The sequence below is a fragment of the Bidens hawaiensis genome, unplaced genomic scaffold (assembly GCF_021521415.1).
Source record: "Bidens hawaiensis isolate Kalapana, Puna unplaced genomic scaffold, B.hawaiensis_p1.1 tig00051821_1, whole genome shotgun sequence".
NCBI lineage: Eukaryota > Viridiplantae > Streptophyta > Magnoliopsida > Asterales > Asteraceae > Bidens > Bidens hawaiensis.
In genome coordinates this window covers 12,935-29,996 of record NW_027499311.1, presented here as the reverse complement: position 1 = coordinate 29,996, position 17,062 = coordinate 12,935, and the positions used below count along the sequence as shown (strand labels likewise).

Here is a 17,062-nt window from a genome sequence, read left to right as displayed (position 1 = left end):
CCAACTCAGCTTGGAACTCTTTTTGACGTGCTTCGGCCCACGCTTTAACCTCATCGAGTGTTTGGCAGGGGAGCCTCGTCTGTTGATTTTCTAACTGGGTATCGGTGAATCCCAGTGTCTGATTATTTACTTCACTTGCCCCGGCTTGGGTAGCTGGGGTAGTGTTCGTAAAGTTTGTGTACTCGGTATTCCCCCTTGTAGCTGGGGTCATAATTACCGGAGTCTCTTGGTTACTCGGTTTTGGGACCGGAGTATCCTTAACCATCTTTCCAGAAGTTTTGAAAAAACTGGAGAAAAATAAAGTTCTAGCTTTATGCACGGATGGCGCCAATGAAGAAACACCAGTCGAACCCCGACAGATTACGAGTAACCTGAGGGTTAGATAGACGTTTCCCACGAGGGGTTAATTCCGGCAAGATGGTTCTTCCGATAACCTGCAAAACAGACACCGTGAGCTCGTCACTAAGAAAGGGGGGGGGGGTTCCTCCTTGTGACCACCCTCCGGCGTGAGAATCAGTCTATATTACTCTTTGAATATAAAAGTATATTATTAATACTAGAGCAGTTATCAGGTAAATTATACAAGATATTAGATGATGAAATGATATTACCATTTGATGTCTTTTATAGCCGAAGGTGGGTTTCCAAGGAGGTTTAGCCGGCCTACTACTCTGCCAACTGTGGCCTACGCACGTGCTCTGCTGGTAATTAGTGGATAGGCAGCGGCTGACAGTGACCAGGCGTGCTGTTCACTTTTCCTTTTCCACCAACTACAGGCTAGGCACGTGGTATGGCAGGAGTTGGTGAGCAGGCGGCGGCTTTTGGTCACAGTGCTGTGGCGTGTTGTCTGCCATGCTGCTGTCAGTGAGCTGTCGTATCGTTGGTCAGATCTTTTGTCCATACCTCGTCAGGTATCACACAAAAGATCCTCCATTATTATACGGACTGGCTCATTTAGGCGGGAGTTTTCCCCCTCCCGCCTTTATGCGGGAATGTTCCCGGCTTTGCTCATTCCTTCTTCAGGTGACTACTGAATTATTATGAGTCTGAGCCTTATGCGTGTAGCCATGCTGCGCGGGTGGCCAGTCCCTAATGGCGGGTACCCGCACCTGCGGGAACAGGGGATACTTGGAAACCATAGGGAGGCATTTCCTGCGGGACCAGCTTGCGTACCGCATGTGAGGTCGTCACAACTCTGAGCGTGGTGGGTCCTGCAGGTTTGGTAGGTCGCGGCGCAGACGTCCCTATGGTGAAGTCTGCGGGTTCAACTGCACAGACGTCCGTTTAAGGAGTCTTGCGTGTTCAACTGCGCAGACGTCTCCTTTTAAGGAAGTCTTGCGGGTCCTAACCGCCTCTGCTGGGACCTACCTCTTCATACACAGACACTCATCTATCCCTGTTTCTAAACTTAAAACTATTCTAGAAATAATATACTCGTATGCCAAGTTTTGAACCCCGATCTTTATTCCCAAGACAAGAACCTTTGCCAACAAGCCAAGGTTGGAATGACACTTCTTGATAATTTTTTATGCATATATTCATATCTTGCTAATTTATTAAAGCAATCCATATTTTCCACATGATATCATTCTAGAAACTCCACATATGATGTCATTTAGATGCCATGCATGTTGTTTCCTAATTAGTCGTATCCTTTAATAACTTTGTTAAAACACACGGATCCGGTTAATATTCTTCTACCCAGTTTTTAGTTTTATACAATTACCCGTTTTGTATCCAAATATTATCATATTTATATTTAAACACAATTAATAAAACCCTAATCCTCATTCAAAGTTTCTCCGCTTCTTATTCCTCCTACCGTCATCGAGTTTCTAGAATTCCTCTTCCTCCCGTATTCTTTTGAAGCTAATTTCTTTGGTTTTTTGTATTTCATTTCATGTGTTGCAATTCTGGTAACTGATTTAAGATTTGCATATATAAAAGATTAAGGTTTGTGCATTAAATTATTGCTCCTATCGGTCTTAATTAATGTTTTGTAACTGGATTAAGATTTGCGTATATAAAAGATTAAGGTTTGTGTATTAAATCATAATTTCTTTTATGATTCAATCGATGTGGGTTTTGTATACCCTAAATAGTTATTTTTGGTAGATTAATAAGTTAACTAACATTTTTGTATATTTTATTAGTTCTATGTGTTTTGCACATATATCATTTACAATAATACTAACATTTAATGTTTATTCCATAATGGCGTTTCTAAAATTGTTTGAAGATTGACAAGATACTTCTATATAATTATTAAAGATCCTAAATTCCTGCTTCTGGCAAGTAATATAATAAGTTTGTAGTTTTAAGTAAATATTGTAGACAGTATTTTAAGATTATATACATGTTTGTTTAACGTATCATAACTTTTTAGGGATGTCTGAAAAAAATTCAGACTCGCAAATCCAGACTTGCAAATCCGGATTCTGCGTAGTCGGTTAAGTGGTCAATTATTGCTTGTATATGTTAAACAGTTAGCCGTGCTCAACTAAGAAAAGAGATCACAGTTAATCTAGAATGCCTCAGGATTCATGTGAGTTCTAGCACCCTTTTACCTTTAAATATTTTGGGGTTGTATGCATACTCGTATGTGAAAGAATTGATATACGTAATTTAATTAATAATGTATATCTTGTAAGAACGTGTTTGCATATTAATGCATTGATATATATTTGAATGTTAGTTGACAAAACAGAAAGAGTTAAGGAGCAAGCCCTACTAATACTTGTGTAGAATGTTTATATGAATGTTAATGTGTATGAATGTTATGTATAGAAGAATGAGTACATGTTCATGTGTAGAGCCACTGGGCCTCATGCATGCACAACAAGTTTGGATGACAAATCCCTCTAACTTTAAATGGCTCGGTTATGAGCAAGAATAGATGACTCGATCGGTTATGAGCATGAATAGGAGGCTCCGTTATGAGCAAGAATAGACGGCTCCGTTATGAGCAAGAATAGATTGCTCGGTTATGAGCAAGAATAGGAGGCTCGGTTATTAGCAAGAATAGACAGCTTGGTTATTAGCAAGAATAGGAGGCTCGGTTATGAGCAAGAATAGACGGCTCGATTATGAGCAAGAATAGGAGGATCGGTTATGAGCAAGCATGCATGAACCTAGTTATGGATTGACTGATAGACCGACATAGTACAAGTAATTAATGAATGAGAAATGTTATATTTTGTATGAATGTTTAAAAAAATGTGATTTTATTATAAATCGTATTTTATGAAAGATAGAAACGTTAGAGCTCACTCAGCGTGTAGCTGACTTTTAGTATGCATGCAGATAAAGTAGACGTTCGTGGCGAGCTGAATTGCATACGAGACTATCCATATTGAAAATTGGTTTAGAGAATGAAGTTAAATGTAAAAGTTTTAGTTTCCGCTGTAAATTGTATGTGCTTCCGATGTAACAAATTAAGTTTATGAGTAAATCTAATGTTAAAGTAGGGCTCCCGAGTTCGGGGTCTTACATTAATTGATGAATTTTATTTTACAAAACGTTTTAAATAGGATGAGTCACTTGAATGGGAAAATCGTTAACCTTGGTCTAGGGCTTTGAAATATTGATAGATCATCGGGGTGACACCCCTCATTTATCCAAATATGCTGGTTACGAAGGTGAGAATATTTCGAGTTTGATATGTTTTGTGTTATTCATTTTGATAGTCATACATCCGTTGTACTCTTAGCTTGTTTACGACTAATACGGTTTGCATAAGAAATAAAATGGACAGCAATAAATAGTCTTCAACAAGCATGTCTCCTTGATCGATTTTCATGGCTTCACATAGTTGGATATTTTATTATTGAATAAAACATTGGTTGTTCGGTTAGCTTTGGGCCAAAAGATAATATCCTTTAGAGCTAAGATAGGCGTGTTTGCTTGTTATTGGATGTACGTTGAAGTGGCATTTGAGGCGGTTTGTACTTATTAGGCTGGCTTTGAATGGAGTCGTTTTTTATAGAGGTTTAAACCCATAATCTCTTAGATATTAAGTGTTGAAAAAAATGTTAAGCCAAGACACAAATACACAAACAGTCTTTTTTAATTCGAATTAAACTAACAATAATAAATATCACACCTTCGACCACCAATCAACAGATGTGAGAATTTTTTTAAAAAGGCACCAGTTGTTGTCAAAACTAGAGGTGCACAAAAAATCCGAACCCAGAACCGAACCCCAAAAAAAAACCTGAAACTGGGTTTTTTTATATCCGGGTTTTTAATACCCGAACCCATACCCGGCCTGACCCTACCCGTAGGGTACGGATAGGGTATGCATTTCAGTACCAAAACCCGTACCGGAACCGACCTCGATTTGTACTTGGTAATACCCGAAAACCCGGTTCCATACCCGGAACCGATTTTTTCCAATTCCCGAAACCGGGTTTTTCAAATACTCGATCTATACCCGAAATTTACATGAAAAATACACTTAAAAAGTGTAACCCCTTAAAAAATCCAATTTATACCTGAAAAATGCCTGAAAAAAGGCCCAATAAAACCCGAAATAGGGTTTTTCAATACCCGAAAATAGGGTATTTAAATACCCGGTTCTATACCCGACCCGAACCCGATGCATAGGTTATGGTTTTTGGAGACAATACTGGACCCGAACCCAAACCCGACCTGGGTATTGCCAATACCCGATTTTTTAATATCCGGTCATACCCAAAACCAGGTATTTAAAAAACCAGATTTGTGCACCTCTAGCTTAAACATTTGTACGGTTTCCGGGTCATTTTGTGTCACGTAGAGGTGTTTTATCTAAAAATGGCACGTAGCATCACTACTTGGCCCATTTGAATGGAAGTTAAAATCTCTCAGTCCATTTAGAAACATTTAACTTTTTGTATGTGTATTTGATCTGGTCCATATAGAAGATGGCCCATAAATCCAAGTCCTTATAATAGAAAATTGAAGTGGGTAGGTCTTAGTCTTATATGGATATTATCATTGCCTTCGATAATTAGATTTTAAACAGATTTAATCGAAAACTAAATCCGATCGAAACCATTTATTTAAATTTAAAGGTAACGAAATTATATATTAGATTTTTGGTTTTTAGTTTTAGAAAACTCTAACTCGGTTTTAAAACTGAAAAACCTGAATTGCACGCTTTAGAAAACTCAATTGAGTTATATGTTTTTTTAATAAATATTTTTACAATCCATTAAACATCTAGCTTAGAATAAAATCCAGATATCAACTACAGAATCAAAGGAACTTGAAATCCGAAACAATGAAAACTCATCTATTAACATTTGGGTCGGACTAGAATTCGGCTTTTAAATCGAAACAAACCCAATTAGAATTGTTCGTTTTATCGACTTTGATTCAGTTGGGTCTGATCTCGTCTCGTATGGAGAGTATAGAGACCGAGGAAACTAAAACCCGCATCTATTAACAAAAAGTAAAAAAAAAAAAAACTAAAATAATAATAATAATAATAATAGTTGGGTCTGGTCTCGTGTCGTCTCGTCTCGTATGAAGGATATAGAGACCAAGGAAACTGAAACCTGCAGTTATTAGCAAAAGTAAATAAAAAAACTAAAATAATAATAATGTGGATCCATAAACCCGGTCCAAAGTGCAGCACTCGGATTAAACATTTTGGAGTCTCTTTCTCTCTGTGTTGACAGACAGGTACGTATCGAATAATTTGGTGAATTAGGGCTTTTCTATTTATCGATTCATCCTATATATCTATATATATATATATATATAATCACACCCGTACTTGATCAATTCTACTGCCATACATACATAGTAGTATCATTACGTCAATTCATTATCACTTTGCCATTTCGGCTAATTTAACATATTCAATTTCTAGTTCTGATTAACTTTGTTTTGATCAGACCGTGCCACTATCGATTTTGCGGATCGTTAATTTGTTTCTAATTTTCAATCGGACTGCAAAGTGTTACCAATTAAAATGAAGAAGATGGATCTAGTTTCTGGTTATAAGGTAATCATTCAGTTTTAATGTGGTAAAGGATGATTGATTATTTGCTTAATGTTACTGCTTTTGTTATTGATGGTTAATGCTCATGTGTAGGGAGTTGTTGGACTTATGTTTGGGAATGAAGATTCTAATTCAAATGAAGACAGGTCAGTCGGTCTGCCTTTATTGTTATTATTGTTGCTTCTGTTTAGGGACTTATGTGCTTCATTTTATGCATGATGATAGTTACGTTGAGCAGTTGCTAGATTGTATTAAAAATGGTAAGCTGGTGGAGGATAGAAGGAATGCCATGGCTGAACTGCAGGCTGTGGTTGCAGACAGTCATTCTGCGCAGCTTGCTTTTGGGACAATGGGTGCGTGTAACTCGGTTTGATTGTGTTTATTTTGTGTTTTATGTGTAACGTAATAGGTTTCTTCTATTGCAGGATTTCCTGTACTTTTTGGAGTTCTGCAGGAACGTGAGGATGTTGAAATGGTTTGAGGGCTTCTTTTAATTCTTCATATTTTATAGATATGTAGTTATGTGATAGTTTTTATGCTTTTGTTACTAACAAACCTACTAAAATCCTACTCATAACAATATTTTCTCAAGACTAGATTGTTTTTATGCTTTTTTTCTTTCTAAATTTAAGCTACGAATTGTTCATGTTCGTTCGTTTTACTTTAACCGAACAAACGGACAGTTAAACAAACAAAATTTTCTGTTCATGTTCGCTCGTTAGAAAATAAACATGTTCGTGTTTGTTCGTTTATATTCTAAACAAACATAAACGGATGTAAGTGAAGAAAGATTAACGAACATAAAAAGCGTAATGGAACAAAGAAAATGAGTGAGTTTGTTCTTTCAATTCGTTAGTTGATCACCCTAGTCTTGGTTCTATAGTTTGATTTGGGTGATGGATTAATGCATGATGGCCAATTAGATTTGCTAATAAGTAAGTTTAAATAAATATGTAAACATTAAACAAACAAACAAAATGAACACACATAAACAAACGTAAACGAACAAACATAAACGAACGTTCATGAATGTAAATGAGCGAATAGGTAATTTGTTCATGTTCATTCATTTTACTGGATGAACAAACATTTTTATCATGATCGTTTGTTTATTAAATAAACAAACTCCCCGCCGAAATGTTTAACAAATGGTTTACAGGCCTACCAATCGGATTTACAGTCTAAGCACTCCTAGGCCATACTAGTTTAAATCTGTTTTGACTGTTTCTTTTTTAATCATTTTATACATCTAATATATAACATTTAATAATGTTTTATATTAATGGATTGTTGAAGGTGCGTGGGGCTGTTGAAACTCTTTTGAGTGCATTAACACCTACACAATCAAAGTCACACAAAAATGAGGTTCAACCTGCTTTGATGAATGCAGATCTTTTATCAAGAGACGAACAAAATATCTCTCTTCTTCTAAACCTGTTGGTAAGGCTTCCTTGATACCTTGATCCAATTATAACATAATAAAAACATATATGCATGTGCTCATTTTCTACAATTGGCAACTTATAATTTTTGTAGTCGGAAGATGACTTCTATGTACGATATTATACACTTCAACTTTTGACTGCACTATTAACAAACTCCCATGTTAGGTATTTCTCACTGTACTTTTGTTTATTCCTTATGTTAGAAATATGTACTGAGGTTTTGTTCAGGTTACAGGAAGCGATTCTTACAATCCCTCGTGGTATAACCCGGCTTGTGGATATGCTTATGGATCGAGAGGTATAAACTTAAACAAGGGTGTGTGTGCATGGGGGCCCATAACGAACCAAAAATTGAAAATTTGTTTTTTGGGTTTTTGAAAACAGTTCAGTTTTGGGTTTGATTTTGGTTTTTTCAGTTTTGCTTTTCGGGCTTGAAAATTTTGGGCTGAATGACCCAAATAAAGAATTTGGGCTTATATATTTTGTTGATTACATATTTTGGCCTGGACCATTTGTTGATTTTTTTTATAAATTGCGTAACATTCAAAAGGAAAAAAATTGTAATCCATAAATTCAAGAGTAAAGTGCCATTTTCGTCCTTGTGGTTTGACAAATAATGCGAATTTAGTCCAAAAAGTTTATTTTTTGCATACAGATCCTCCACATTTCTCAATTATTGCCAATTACATCCGAATCACTAACTCCGTTAAATTGAATCGTTAACTCAGAGGTAGACATGTCTTTTCACTCTTTATTACATGAGTAAAGTGCCAAAATCGTCCCTGAAGTTTGGTCACATTTGCGAATTTCGTCCAAAAATATTTTTTTCGCAAATAGACCCTCGATGATTCCCAACTGTTGCCAATTTCGTCCAATTTGTTAACTCGGTCTAAATTCAACACTAACTCAGGGGTGTTAGTTTCCTTTTACATATTTGTTTACATTGTTATCATTATTACGCTGAGCTAAACCCCTTATATGACTAAAAATAAAGAAGAATAAACAAACGCATACTATATTGGATTCAAACATAAGAATCGTGAAGTGTTATATATGTCATCGAACAAACACATAATAATAATATGATAATAATAATGTAAACAAACATGTAAAACGACTGTAACACCCATAAGTTAACGTTGAATTTAGACCAAGTTAACAATTTGGACAAAATTGGCAACGGTTGGGAAAAATTGAGGGTCTACTTGCGAAAAAAAATATTTTTGGACGAAATTCGCAAATATGACCAAACCTTAGGGATGATTTTGGCACTTTACTCATATAATAAAGAAATAGTGAAAAGACATGTCTACCCCTGACTTAACGATTAAATTTAACGAGGTTAGTGATTTGGATGTAATTGGCAAGAATTGAGAAACGTGGAGGGTCCATATGCATAAAACAAACTTTTTAGACTAAATTCGCATTATTTGCCAAACCACAAGGACGAAAATGGCACTTTACTCTAAATTCAATAACAAAAGTTGTTTTTTTTGGGTTGGTTCAGTCATAAAAGCTGGTTCAAATTTTACGGTTTGGTATTTTTTTTCCCCAGTTTTCTGTACACACAAGACGGAAACTGACCAAAAATTCGGTTTCTGAAAAAAAAAAACCAAACGATCGGTTTTGGGTTGGGTTCGGGTATTTTTGCTTCATGCACACCCCTACCATAAACTATAGAGGGCATAAAGTATTTGTGGGATATTATCTCTAAAAATAACACTGGTTTCTTTATAGGTCATAAGAAATGAGGCATTGTTACTTCTAACTTACTTGACCCGTGAAGCCGAGGAAATTCAAAAAATATTGGTATTTGAAGGCGCTTTTGAGAAGATTTTCAGTATTATTAAGGAAGAGGGAGGTTCGGATGGTGGCGTTGTTGTGCAGGTGATAATGTTCACTATTTTTTTATATCTATATCTTTATTTGGTACTAATTTTTTTTATAAATCTTGATTCACTAATATGTTTATCATCTCACAGGATTGTCTTGAATTGTTGAACAATCTCATTCGCAGCAACGCATCCAATCAGGTTTTGTTTTATTTTTCTTATAAAAAGGTTTATTGGGTTGAAGCCTTGTAGATATTAATACTATTATGTTGCCGTTTAACCGTGCTATAGGTGTTACTGAGGGAGACTATAGGGTTTGACTCAATAATATCTATTTTAAAAATTAGAGGAGGCGCATACAGCTTTTCTCAACAAAAGGTTAGTCTTCAAATATTTAATAATTATTTTAACAAATCTTTTATATAGATGGTTGTTTGACTGCTTATTGTTGTTTCAGTAGACAATAAATCTACTGTGTGTTTTAGAAACAATCAGGTTACTGATAAATGGAGGCTCCGAAGTCGATCCCGCAAAACAAATTGAAAAATCGACCAACAAAACAGTTCTCGCTCAGGTATTTTTCATAAATCACAGTCAGTTAAAGAAATAAAACATATATTCATAATTTTTCTTATTTCGTTTGTAATATTGCAGAGAAATGTTTTGGATCATTTGCTAGTGCTAGGAATTGAAAGTCACTGGGCATCGGTTGCTGTTCGTTGTGCAGTAAGATAATGAACTTAAAATATCGTTTTGCTTTATTTCAGTTGAAGACATGAATAGCATTGATATGTATTTCTTCTATTATATTTCAGGCTTTTAGATGCATTGGTGATTTAATATTTGGGCATCACCAGAATCTCGACACGCTTGCAAGCAAATTTCTTGGGGATGAGCTACAATTGGAGCCCGCTCTGAATTCGATTCTGAGAATTATCTTACGGACTTCTAGCATGCATGAGTTTATTGCAGCTGATTATGTTTTTAAGAGCTTTTGTGAGGTTCTTAATTCAAACATTATCTGTGAATTGTCTTTTTTTACTACTTTTTGGTATAAATATTGTTTTTGTAGGATGCTAAAATGAGTTCATTTGCTACATTTGCTGGAACAGGGAAATGCAGATGGTCAAAAAATGCTAGCATCTACTTTAATTCCTCAACCTTTGTCATTGACTCATGCTCCATTTGAGGAGGATGTGAATATGTCATTTGGAAGGTATTTTTTAGATTTTTTTAATTAGAATTATAAAAGCCTCTTGCTTATAAGTGGCAAGACAAGCGAGTCAAGCATATTGGGTAACAGATCAAAACAGGTATGGCGGTATGGGTCAGGTTGGGGTGACTGCTGAGCCGCAAACACCTTTCGCATACCTGTATTTTATTGTTGTAAATGATTAATTTGATAATCATGACTGCAAAAACAATGTTATTGCCTCATCTAAAAATTTGAATTAAATGATTTAGGAGGTTGTTTAACTATGCATTAAAAATAGAGTTTGTGACTTTCAACTTGTTTTACGTGTTCAAAAGGCATTTAACCCGTTTGAGATAGGACACAGCCAGAATCAAGGTGTGCATGGGGCGGTTTTAGTCTCAAACCAAACCAAAAACGAAAATTCGGTTTTTGTTTCTTTTTTCAAAGTCTTCTGATTTTGTTTTTCAGTTTACGATTTTCACAATGGGTTGGGTTCGGTTTTTTGGTTTTGCCACTTGGGCTTGAAATCTTTGGGCCGAAAAAGTTAGCCCAAAATAATGAATTTGAGTCTAAATTCTTTTGTTAGTTATTGTTTAATTGATTAGTATACATTTGAGTCTAAAATTTTTCGGCTACATTATTTATCAATGCTTTATAAATTACATAACATTAAAGAGTTGTTTTTTTTTAAATTGAGGTTTGGTTATTCTGTTTTCGGTACATGCGAAATCGAAACTGAACCGGACATTCAGTTTTTGAAAAAAATTATAATACCAAACCGTCACTTTTGGGTTTGGTTTGGTTATTTCGGTTTCATGCATGCCCGCAGCCAGAATTGCATTCATAAGAAATTGGATTAAAAATCTAAATATTCTCTTTTGTTCACTCTTTTTTGCAGCATGCTTTTACATGGTCTTGCCTTGAGTGAACATGATGGTGACCTCGAGGTGCTGAAAAAACCTATAAACTCTAAATACATCTGCTTTTACATTTTCTTTATTTCAAGTTTTTGACTACACTTAATTGATTCTAGTAAATAATGTTACAACCTCACTGATGATGTGTTACACACAGACTACTTGCAGAGCTGCTAGTGTTCTTTCTTATGTCATAAAGGATAATATTCAGTGCAAGGAAAAGGTAATCACATATTTACATACCAAACACTAAAACATTCAAATCACTTAATAAGCGTTTACACTGTTTAAATTCACACAGGTTTTACAAATTGAAATCGAGTCACCAACACCTTCATTGGGAGCCCCTGAACCACTTTTGCACCGTATGGTAAAATACCTGGCTCTTGCATTTTCCAAGAAGGGTAAAGATGGAAATTCAACAAATTCATACGTCCAACCGATAATATTAAAACTTCTCGTCACGTGGCTCTATAGTTGCCCGAATGCAGTGCATTCTTTTCTATCTTCACGCCCACATTTAACGTATATAATCGAGTTGATATCAAACAGTGATACAAACGTTTGTGTAAGAGGATTAGCAGCTGTTCTTTTAGGGGAATGCATTATTTTTAACAAGTCAATCGAGTCAGAGATAGACGCTTTTAGCATAGTTGACTCGATAAGTCAAAAAATTGGACTCACTTCTTACTTTCAAAGATTAGATGAGATGCAGAATAGCTCTGTGTTTTCATCTGATAAACCTGTTGAATCCCACATTCCGTTGACTAAAGCCAACAGTAACAGTATGTCGGGTGTTGAAGATATTGAGGATGACGTGGCAGGTGACCGTAAAAACGAGGACCACCCTATGCTTGCTGAAATGCTTGACTCTCAGTTTGTCAACTTTATCAAGAATTTGGAATCTAGTATTAGAGACGGGGTTGTAAATATTTACAGTCACCCAAAGAGTGATGTGTCTGTTATTCCTGCCGAGCTGGAACAGAGAAAAGATGAAGCTGACGTGGATTATATCAAGCGTCTTAAATTGTTTTTGGAGAAACAGTGCTCCGAGATACAGGTAAATTTTGTTGACTTTTGACCCGCTTGATGAACTGTTTAAGATTTGGCTTGTTTTGACCTGTTCCCCTTTCGCTTATTTTTTTATTTGACACCTTTGAGATAAAACAGAAAGCAAAATTTATTATTTGGCCTATTTGATTTGGCCCGTTTGAGATTTGAACCATTTCCCTTTTCGTTTAATATCTTGATGTGACTCGTTTGAGATTAAACAGAAAGCAAAGTTTTTGATTTGGCCTGCTTGATTTGACCTGTTTGGCATTTGACCCTTTTCACTGTTTCAACAGGACCTCCTAAACAGAAATACAATATTAGCGGAGGACCTATCTAAAACGAGTGGAGACGATTCATCTCAAACCGAACCTAGACTCAGTAGTGGCTCAGAGCGGGTCCAAATAGAAAAACTAAAACGAGAGCTTCTAGAAGCATTTCAGCGGGTCGATAATCTCAAAAACGAGAATTCCAAGCTGGAAAACGAAGTTTCTTCTTACAAAACGTTATCAGCCAAAATCGAAAACGATCTAAAAAGCTTGTCAGACGCTTACAATAGTCTCGAACAAGCAAACTATCATTTAGAAAACGAAGTCAAAGCATTGAAAAACAGTGGGTCAACATCGGGTTTGGATATTGAGGCTATAAAAGCTGAAGCAAAGGAAGAAGCTCAGAAAGAGAGTGAAGCCGAGCTCGGTGATTTGCTTGTTTGTTTGGGTCAAGAACAGAGTAAAGTTGAGAAGTTGAGTGCTAGATTAATGGAGTTAGGTGAAGATGTGGATGCATTGCTTGAAGGTATAGGTGATGATATGGGTGCAGCCGAAGATGATGACGATGAAGATGATGAAAAGTGAAGATGATGTATTTTGAGTGTTTACAGATGTTTGAATATTTAAGTTGAAATCTAAAATATTTGTTAGAATTTCTACAGTTATGTTTTTGGTTTTTGATTAGTAGACTGTGCACTATTGCAATTGATGTATAATGGTGGTCAAAAATTGTGATGTTTGTCTCTATATAGTTGGTTATGTTAAAAAGCCTCAAAATCCCAAGTGTAGGAAGTACTAACTTTTATAATGGCCTCCTGATTGATTTTCCGGGATCTTAGAAATTTGCTCTCATTTAGACCTATCCAACTTGATCTCCCTTGCCCCCTTGCCATATGCATATATTGTTAAGGTTTGATGTGTAAGATTTATTGTAGTTATATTTACTATAGTTGTAATATACGATTTGATTATGTTTATATAATCTTTTATTTTATTTGTAATATTTTAGAGAAGCATATCCTTAGAGCATTCTCAGGCCGTTCCCTACCCTATATCCATATATATCATATAATTACACTAAAAAACACTGTATTTTTTCTCTCCTGTTTAATTAAATAATAATTTTTATACTTTTATCATCATATTTTCTCTCTTTTACTTACAACTACTTTATGAAAATATTAAAAAAATATACAGTATCTGCAGTAAAAACCTCATATTTAACTTTCTCATATAATTTTTCTTTCTCCTCTACTTACAATCACTCATAACCATATCATATAATTTACAAATCTCCCTCACATAATTTTAGGAAATAGATTGAGAATGCTCTTATACAATTAAAAAAGTGTGTTCAATTTTCTTTTCTTAAATGAAGCCAAAAGCTTATTAAAAAACTAATAAAATATATATTAAATAAAACGAAGTGGATGACTTTTTTATATTAATTTAAATAAACTAAGATATAAATGCTTACAAATAATACCAAAAGTTATATTTAGGATCGTCCAAGCTACTCGTCGCTCGTTTAAAATATGTTTGAAAAATGCCCGTTTGATTTCGGCTTGGTTTGGAAATGAGCCGTTCGGTTCGGTTCATTTTGAAAGCCAAGCCAAGCACGAGCAAAGCCTCGCTTGGTTCGGTTTTGTTCGTTTTGCTCGAATTTTGTTTTTATATATTAACTTTATATATATTTTATGTATATATATAAAAATATACTATTTTTTAAATTTTTTAAAATTCCCCTCTTTTGTGTTAACTTCAAATTTAAACTCAAGCCGCTCGTTTTATATATGTTTTCTTGTTAACTTTGAGTTTAGATATTTTGAAGTTGAAAGTTCAGGCCTTTTAAAGTAGCCTTGAAAAAAATGATATTTTGGAGTTTTAGAAATTTAAAATTAAAAACTTTGTACAAAATATTTAATTGATTGTGTCTTAATATATTACTAAATGTCAGTTTACTTGCTATATTTTTTGAAATCCAATGCATTAATGATGGATGCCTAGCACATAAGCAAACACAGGATCTCCAGTAACATTACAGGCACACTGATTCTTCCCAAAAACACATGTATTGTGACAACTTCAAGAATGCATTCAAGTTTTAAGCTATAAGATATGGATCCCACTTATATTCTATGGGAAACTAAAAAATGGTATTAGCAAACACATAAAGATGACAATGACAAGGTAAGGTTAGCGAGACTAATACGCACTCGATAATCATGTTTATTACATGTAAGCCACAAAAGTTTATACATTAACATATTCTATAGTCTATTTGACTACTTGTGTTAGTAAACTTGAAAAGAACAAAAAGCCAAAAAAAAATAAAAAAAAATAAAAAGAATATTGCTATTATACTAATTCACTTATCTCACCTTCACCACATAATCCAACATCTACAACCAAATGTTTCTTCTTTGACTCCAAAACCCTGCAACAATTTCTCCTAGCTGACTGCAAAAATATAATCATTAAATAAATAATATTTATGACTATAAAACACTTTTTAGTGAATCAAAGAACATATATGGACAGTGGACTTACCCTATCCCATAATTGTGGATCCGGTCTTTTATACACATAAACTTTATCAAGACTCGAAGGATCAACCGTATTCCACTTGCAAGTAGGATGATCCACCTGGTGACGCACGTATTCGCTTACCATCACATTCTTTGTTGAGTTTAACCTTACACCGGTCATGTAAAACACAAATGGTTTCTGACATTGAGTTGAATGCATACGCCTTGTAATCCGCTCTTCGGTACCAATTTAAGAAAGTTCTCGATGGCAGGCATTTCCACTTCACGGGGAGACAATATTCCTCTAAAAACTTGGATTGCAAACCCCCATGAAACCGAAACGGTCCAACCCTTTGAGGAGTCGTAACATATGGACTGTTGTATGAGTCCTGCTGAGTCAAGTTTCATGGGTATCATTAGTCTTTGCAGGGCTTCGACCCGTGTCACGTCTGGAAATATGGGCTCGACCACATCCTAGTGGTGCAATGAGACAAGTGGTGCTATGGGGTGTGCTGCAAGCAGCCCGAATAAGCTACCGTACACATCATACTGAAATCCAACAACAATATTAGAAGTTAATATTTTAGGATTACGTGTGTTACCATGTGCAATGATTATTGCTCTAAAATGCAAATAACATGTATAATTCTAAAAGAAATAAAAGAATATGTATATTATTATTTGTTGGTGTACGAAACTACAAATAATAATATTGTCTACCCCTACCGACCATGGACCTTAGTTAAGCTTAGGGTCCCACAAAACATTTTAAACCGTTGGAATCGTCTAAACCAAAGCAAGTATGTCGGTTTGAGCGATCAACATTTCGATTTGATGATTTAACAGTCCAGCAAATAGTTTAAAACTTAGAAACAACCGTCTAATCCTCTTTATATGTTGTTTTTCATAATTGGAATTTAGAGTAAATATATGTATATGTACTATATTTATTAGTTACTAACATTTTCATTTCTAAATATTTTAATAGAAACTAATGTTTATGACAAAAACATGTTTACCCTGTCAAAACTGGTTGGTTTGACCATAAAACAATGGCAAAGTTTCACTAGGGCCAGGGGTGGCCCCGGCCCCCCTATTTTATTTTATTTTTTTGCAGCAGTGTAAATGCATCCGTTTTTCGTCCGAAAATTTTATACGTGGTGTAAAGTTACCCGTTTTCGGCCGAAAATTTGAGCCCGACCCCCTTGTTTTTTCGTAGGAGTGTAAACGTATCCGTTTTTCGCAAAAAAATTATATACGTAGTGTAAATTTACCTTTTTTCATCCAAAAATTTGAGCCCGGCCCCCTCATTTATGATTTTTTTTTAATACATTTTGAGTCCCCCCCCGGCGCTCGCGTCCAAGCTTCGCCACTGCCATAAACCCTAAACACTAGATCCTAGACCAACCTAGAATTCTCATCATAACCGACCGAGCCGGAGCAATGTGTTCCGCCAAGAAAACTCCATTCTTAATCACTAAATACAGCCAAACAAGCATGACTATCTAACTAATAAATCAAAATTAAGCATATTAATAACATTCGAGATATGGGCTTTCGGTTTAGCCTCATTGCTTAGTCAGTTAGATCAACCTCTGACTGTTTCTAGATCACAAGTGTACAACTAAACTAGCACAATGTACAAGCTACGGGGTTCCGGATTAAGTTATAAAGAAGGATCACATACTGGGGTTCCGGATTAGCCACGAGGCCCGTTTCCGTTTATTCAGTTTGATTTAAGAAGAAACGCGCACAATCCACCCGGATTGTCCAGGTTTCTCATAGAAAGGTTCATTTTTACTTAATTAGTCCAAAAATATGATTTTTGATCACTCTT

The 17,062-nt window shown here is 35.3% G+C and overlaps 1 protein-coding gene and 1 pseudogene across 2 annotated transcripts; one reads left to right on the top strand and one right to left on the bottom strand.

Moving 5' to 3' along the window:
* The first annotated feature begins 5,893 nt into the window (after positions 1-5,893).
* Positions 5,894-13,412, top strand: LOC143599313 (golgin candidate 6-like). Of its 2 annotated transcripts, XM_077077299.1 has the most exons (18): positions 5,894-5,992; positions 6,083-6,135; positions 6,215-6,342; positions 6,415-6,464; positions 7,286-7,429; positions 7,526-7,599; positions 7,663-7,732; positions 9,172-9,321; positions 9,417-9,467; positions 9,558-9,644; positions 9,727-9,840; positions 9,921-9,992; positions 10,082-10,267; positions 10,379-10,482; positions 11,360-11,408; positions 11,536-11,601; positions 11,680-12,438; positions 12,725-13,412. In XM_077077299.1, exons 1-18 carry the CDS (start codon positions 5,960-5,962, stop codon positions 13,280-13,282), a joined length of 2,748 nt encoding a protein of 915 aa, XP_076933414.1. In that variant the 5' UTR covers positions 5,894-5,959; the 3' UTR covers positions 13,283-13,412. The 2 variants fall into 2 exon arrangements, with proteins under 2 accessions (XP_076933414.1, XP_076933415.1); XM_077077300.1 differs by lacking the exon at positions 5,894-5,992 and having other exon boundaries at positions 6,083-6,139.
* Positions 13,413-15,055: 1,643 nt separating this feature from the next.
* On the bottom strand, positions 15,056-15,774 carry LOC143599312 (uncharacterized; annotated as a pseudogene).
* Between the last annotated feature and the right edge of the window lie 1,288 nt (positions 15,775-17,062).

Bases quoted from the DNA above. Each gene is read 5' to 3' on its own strand.
- LOC143599313 (XM_077077299.1), top strand. From the start codon at position 5,960: ATGAAGAAGATGGATCTAGTTTCTGGTTATAAG. The intron at 5,993-6,082 runs GTAATCATTCAG...GCTCATGTGTAG, and splicing joins ATCTAGTTTCTGGTTATAAG to GGAGTTGTTGGACTTATGTT. The intron at 11,409-11,535 runs GTGCTGAAAAAA...TGTTACACACAG, and splicing joins AACATGATGGTGACCTCGAG to ACTACTTGCAGAGCTGCTAG.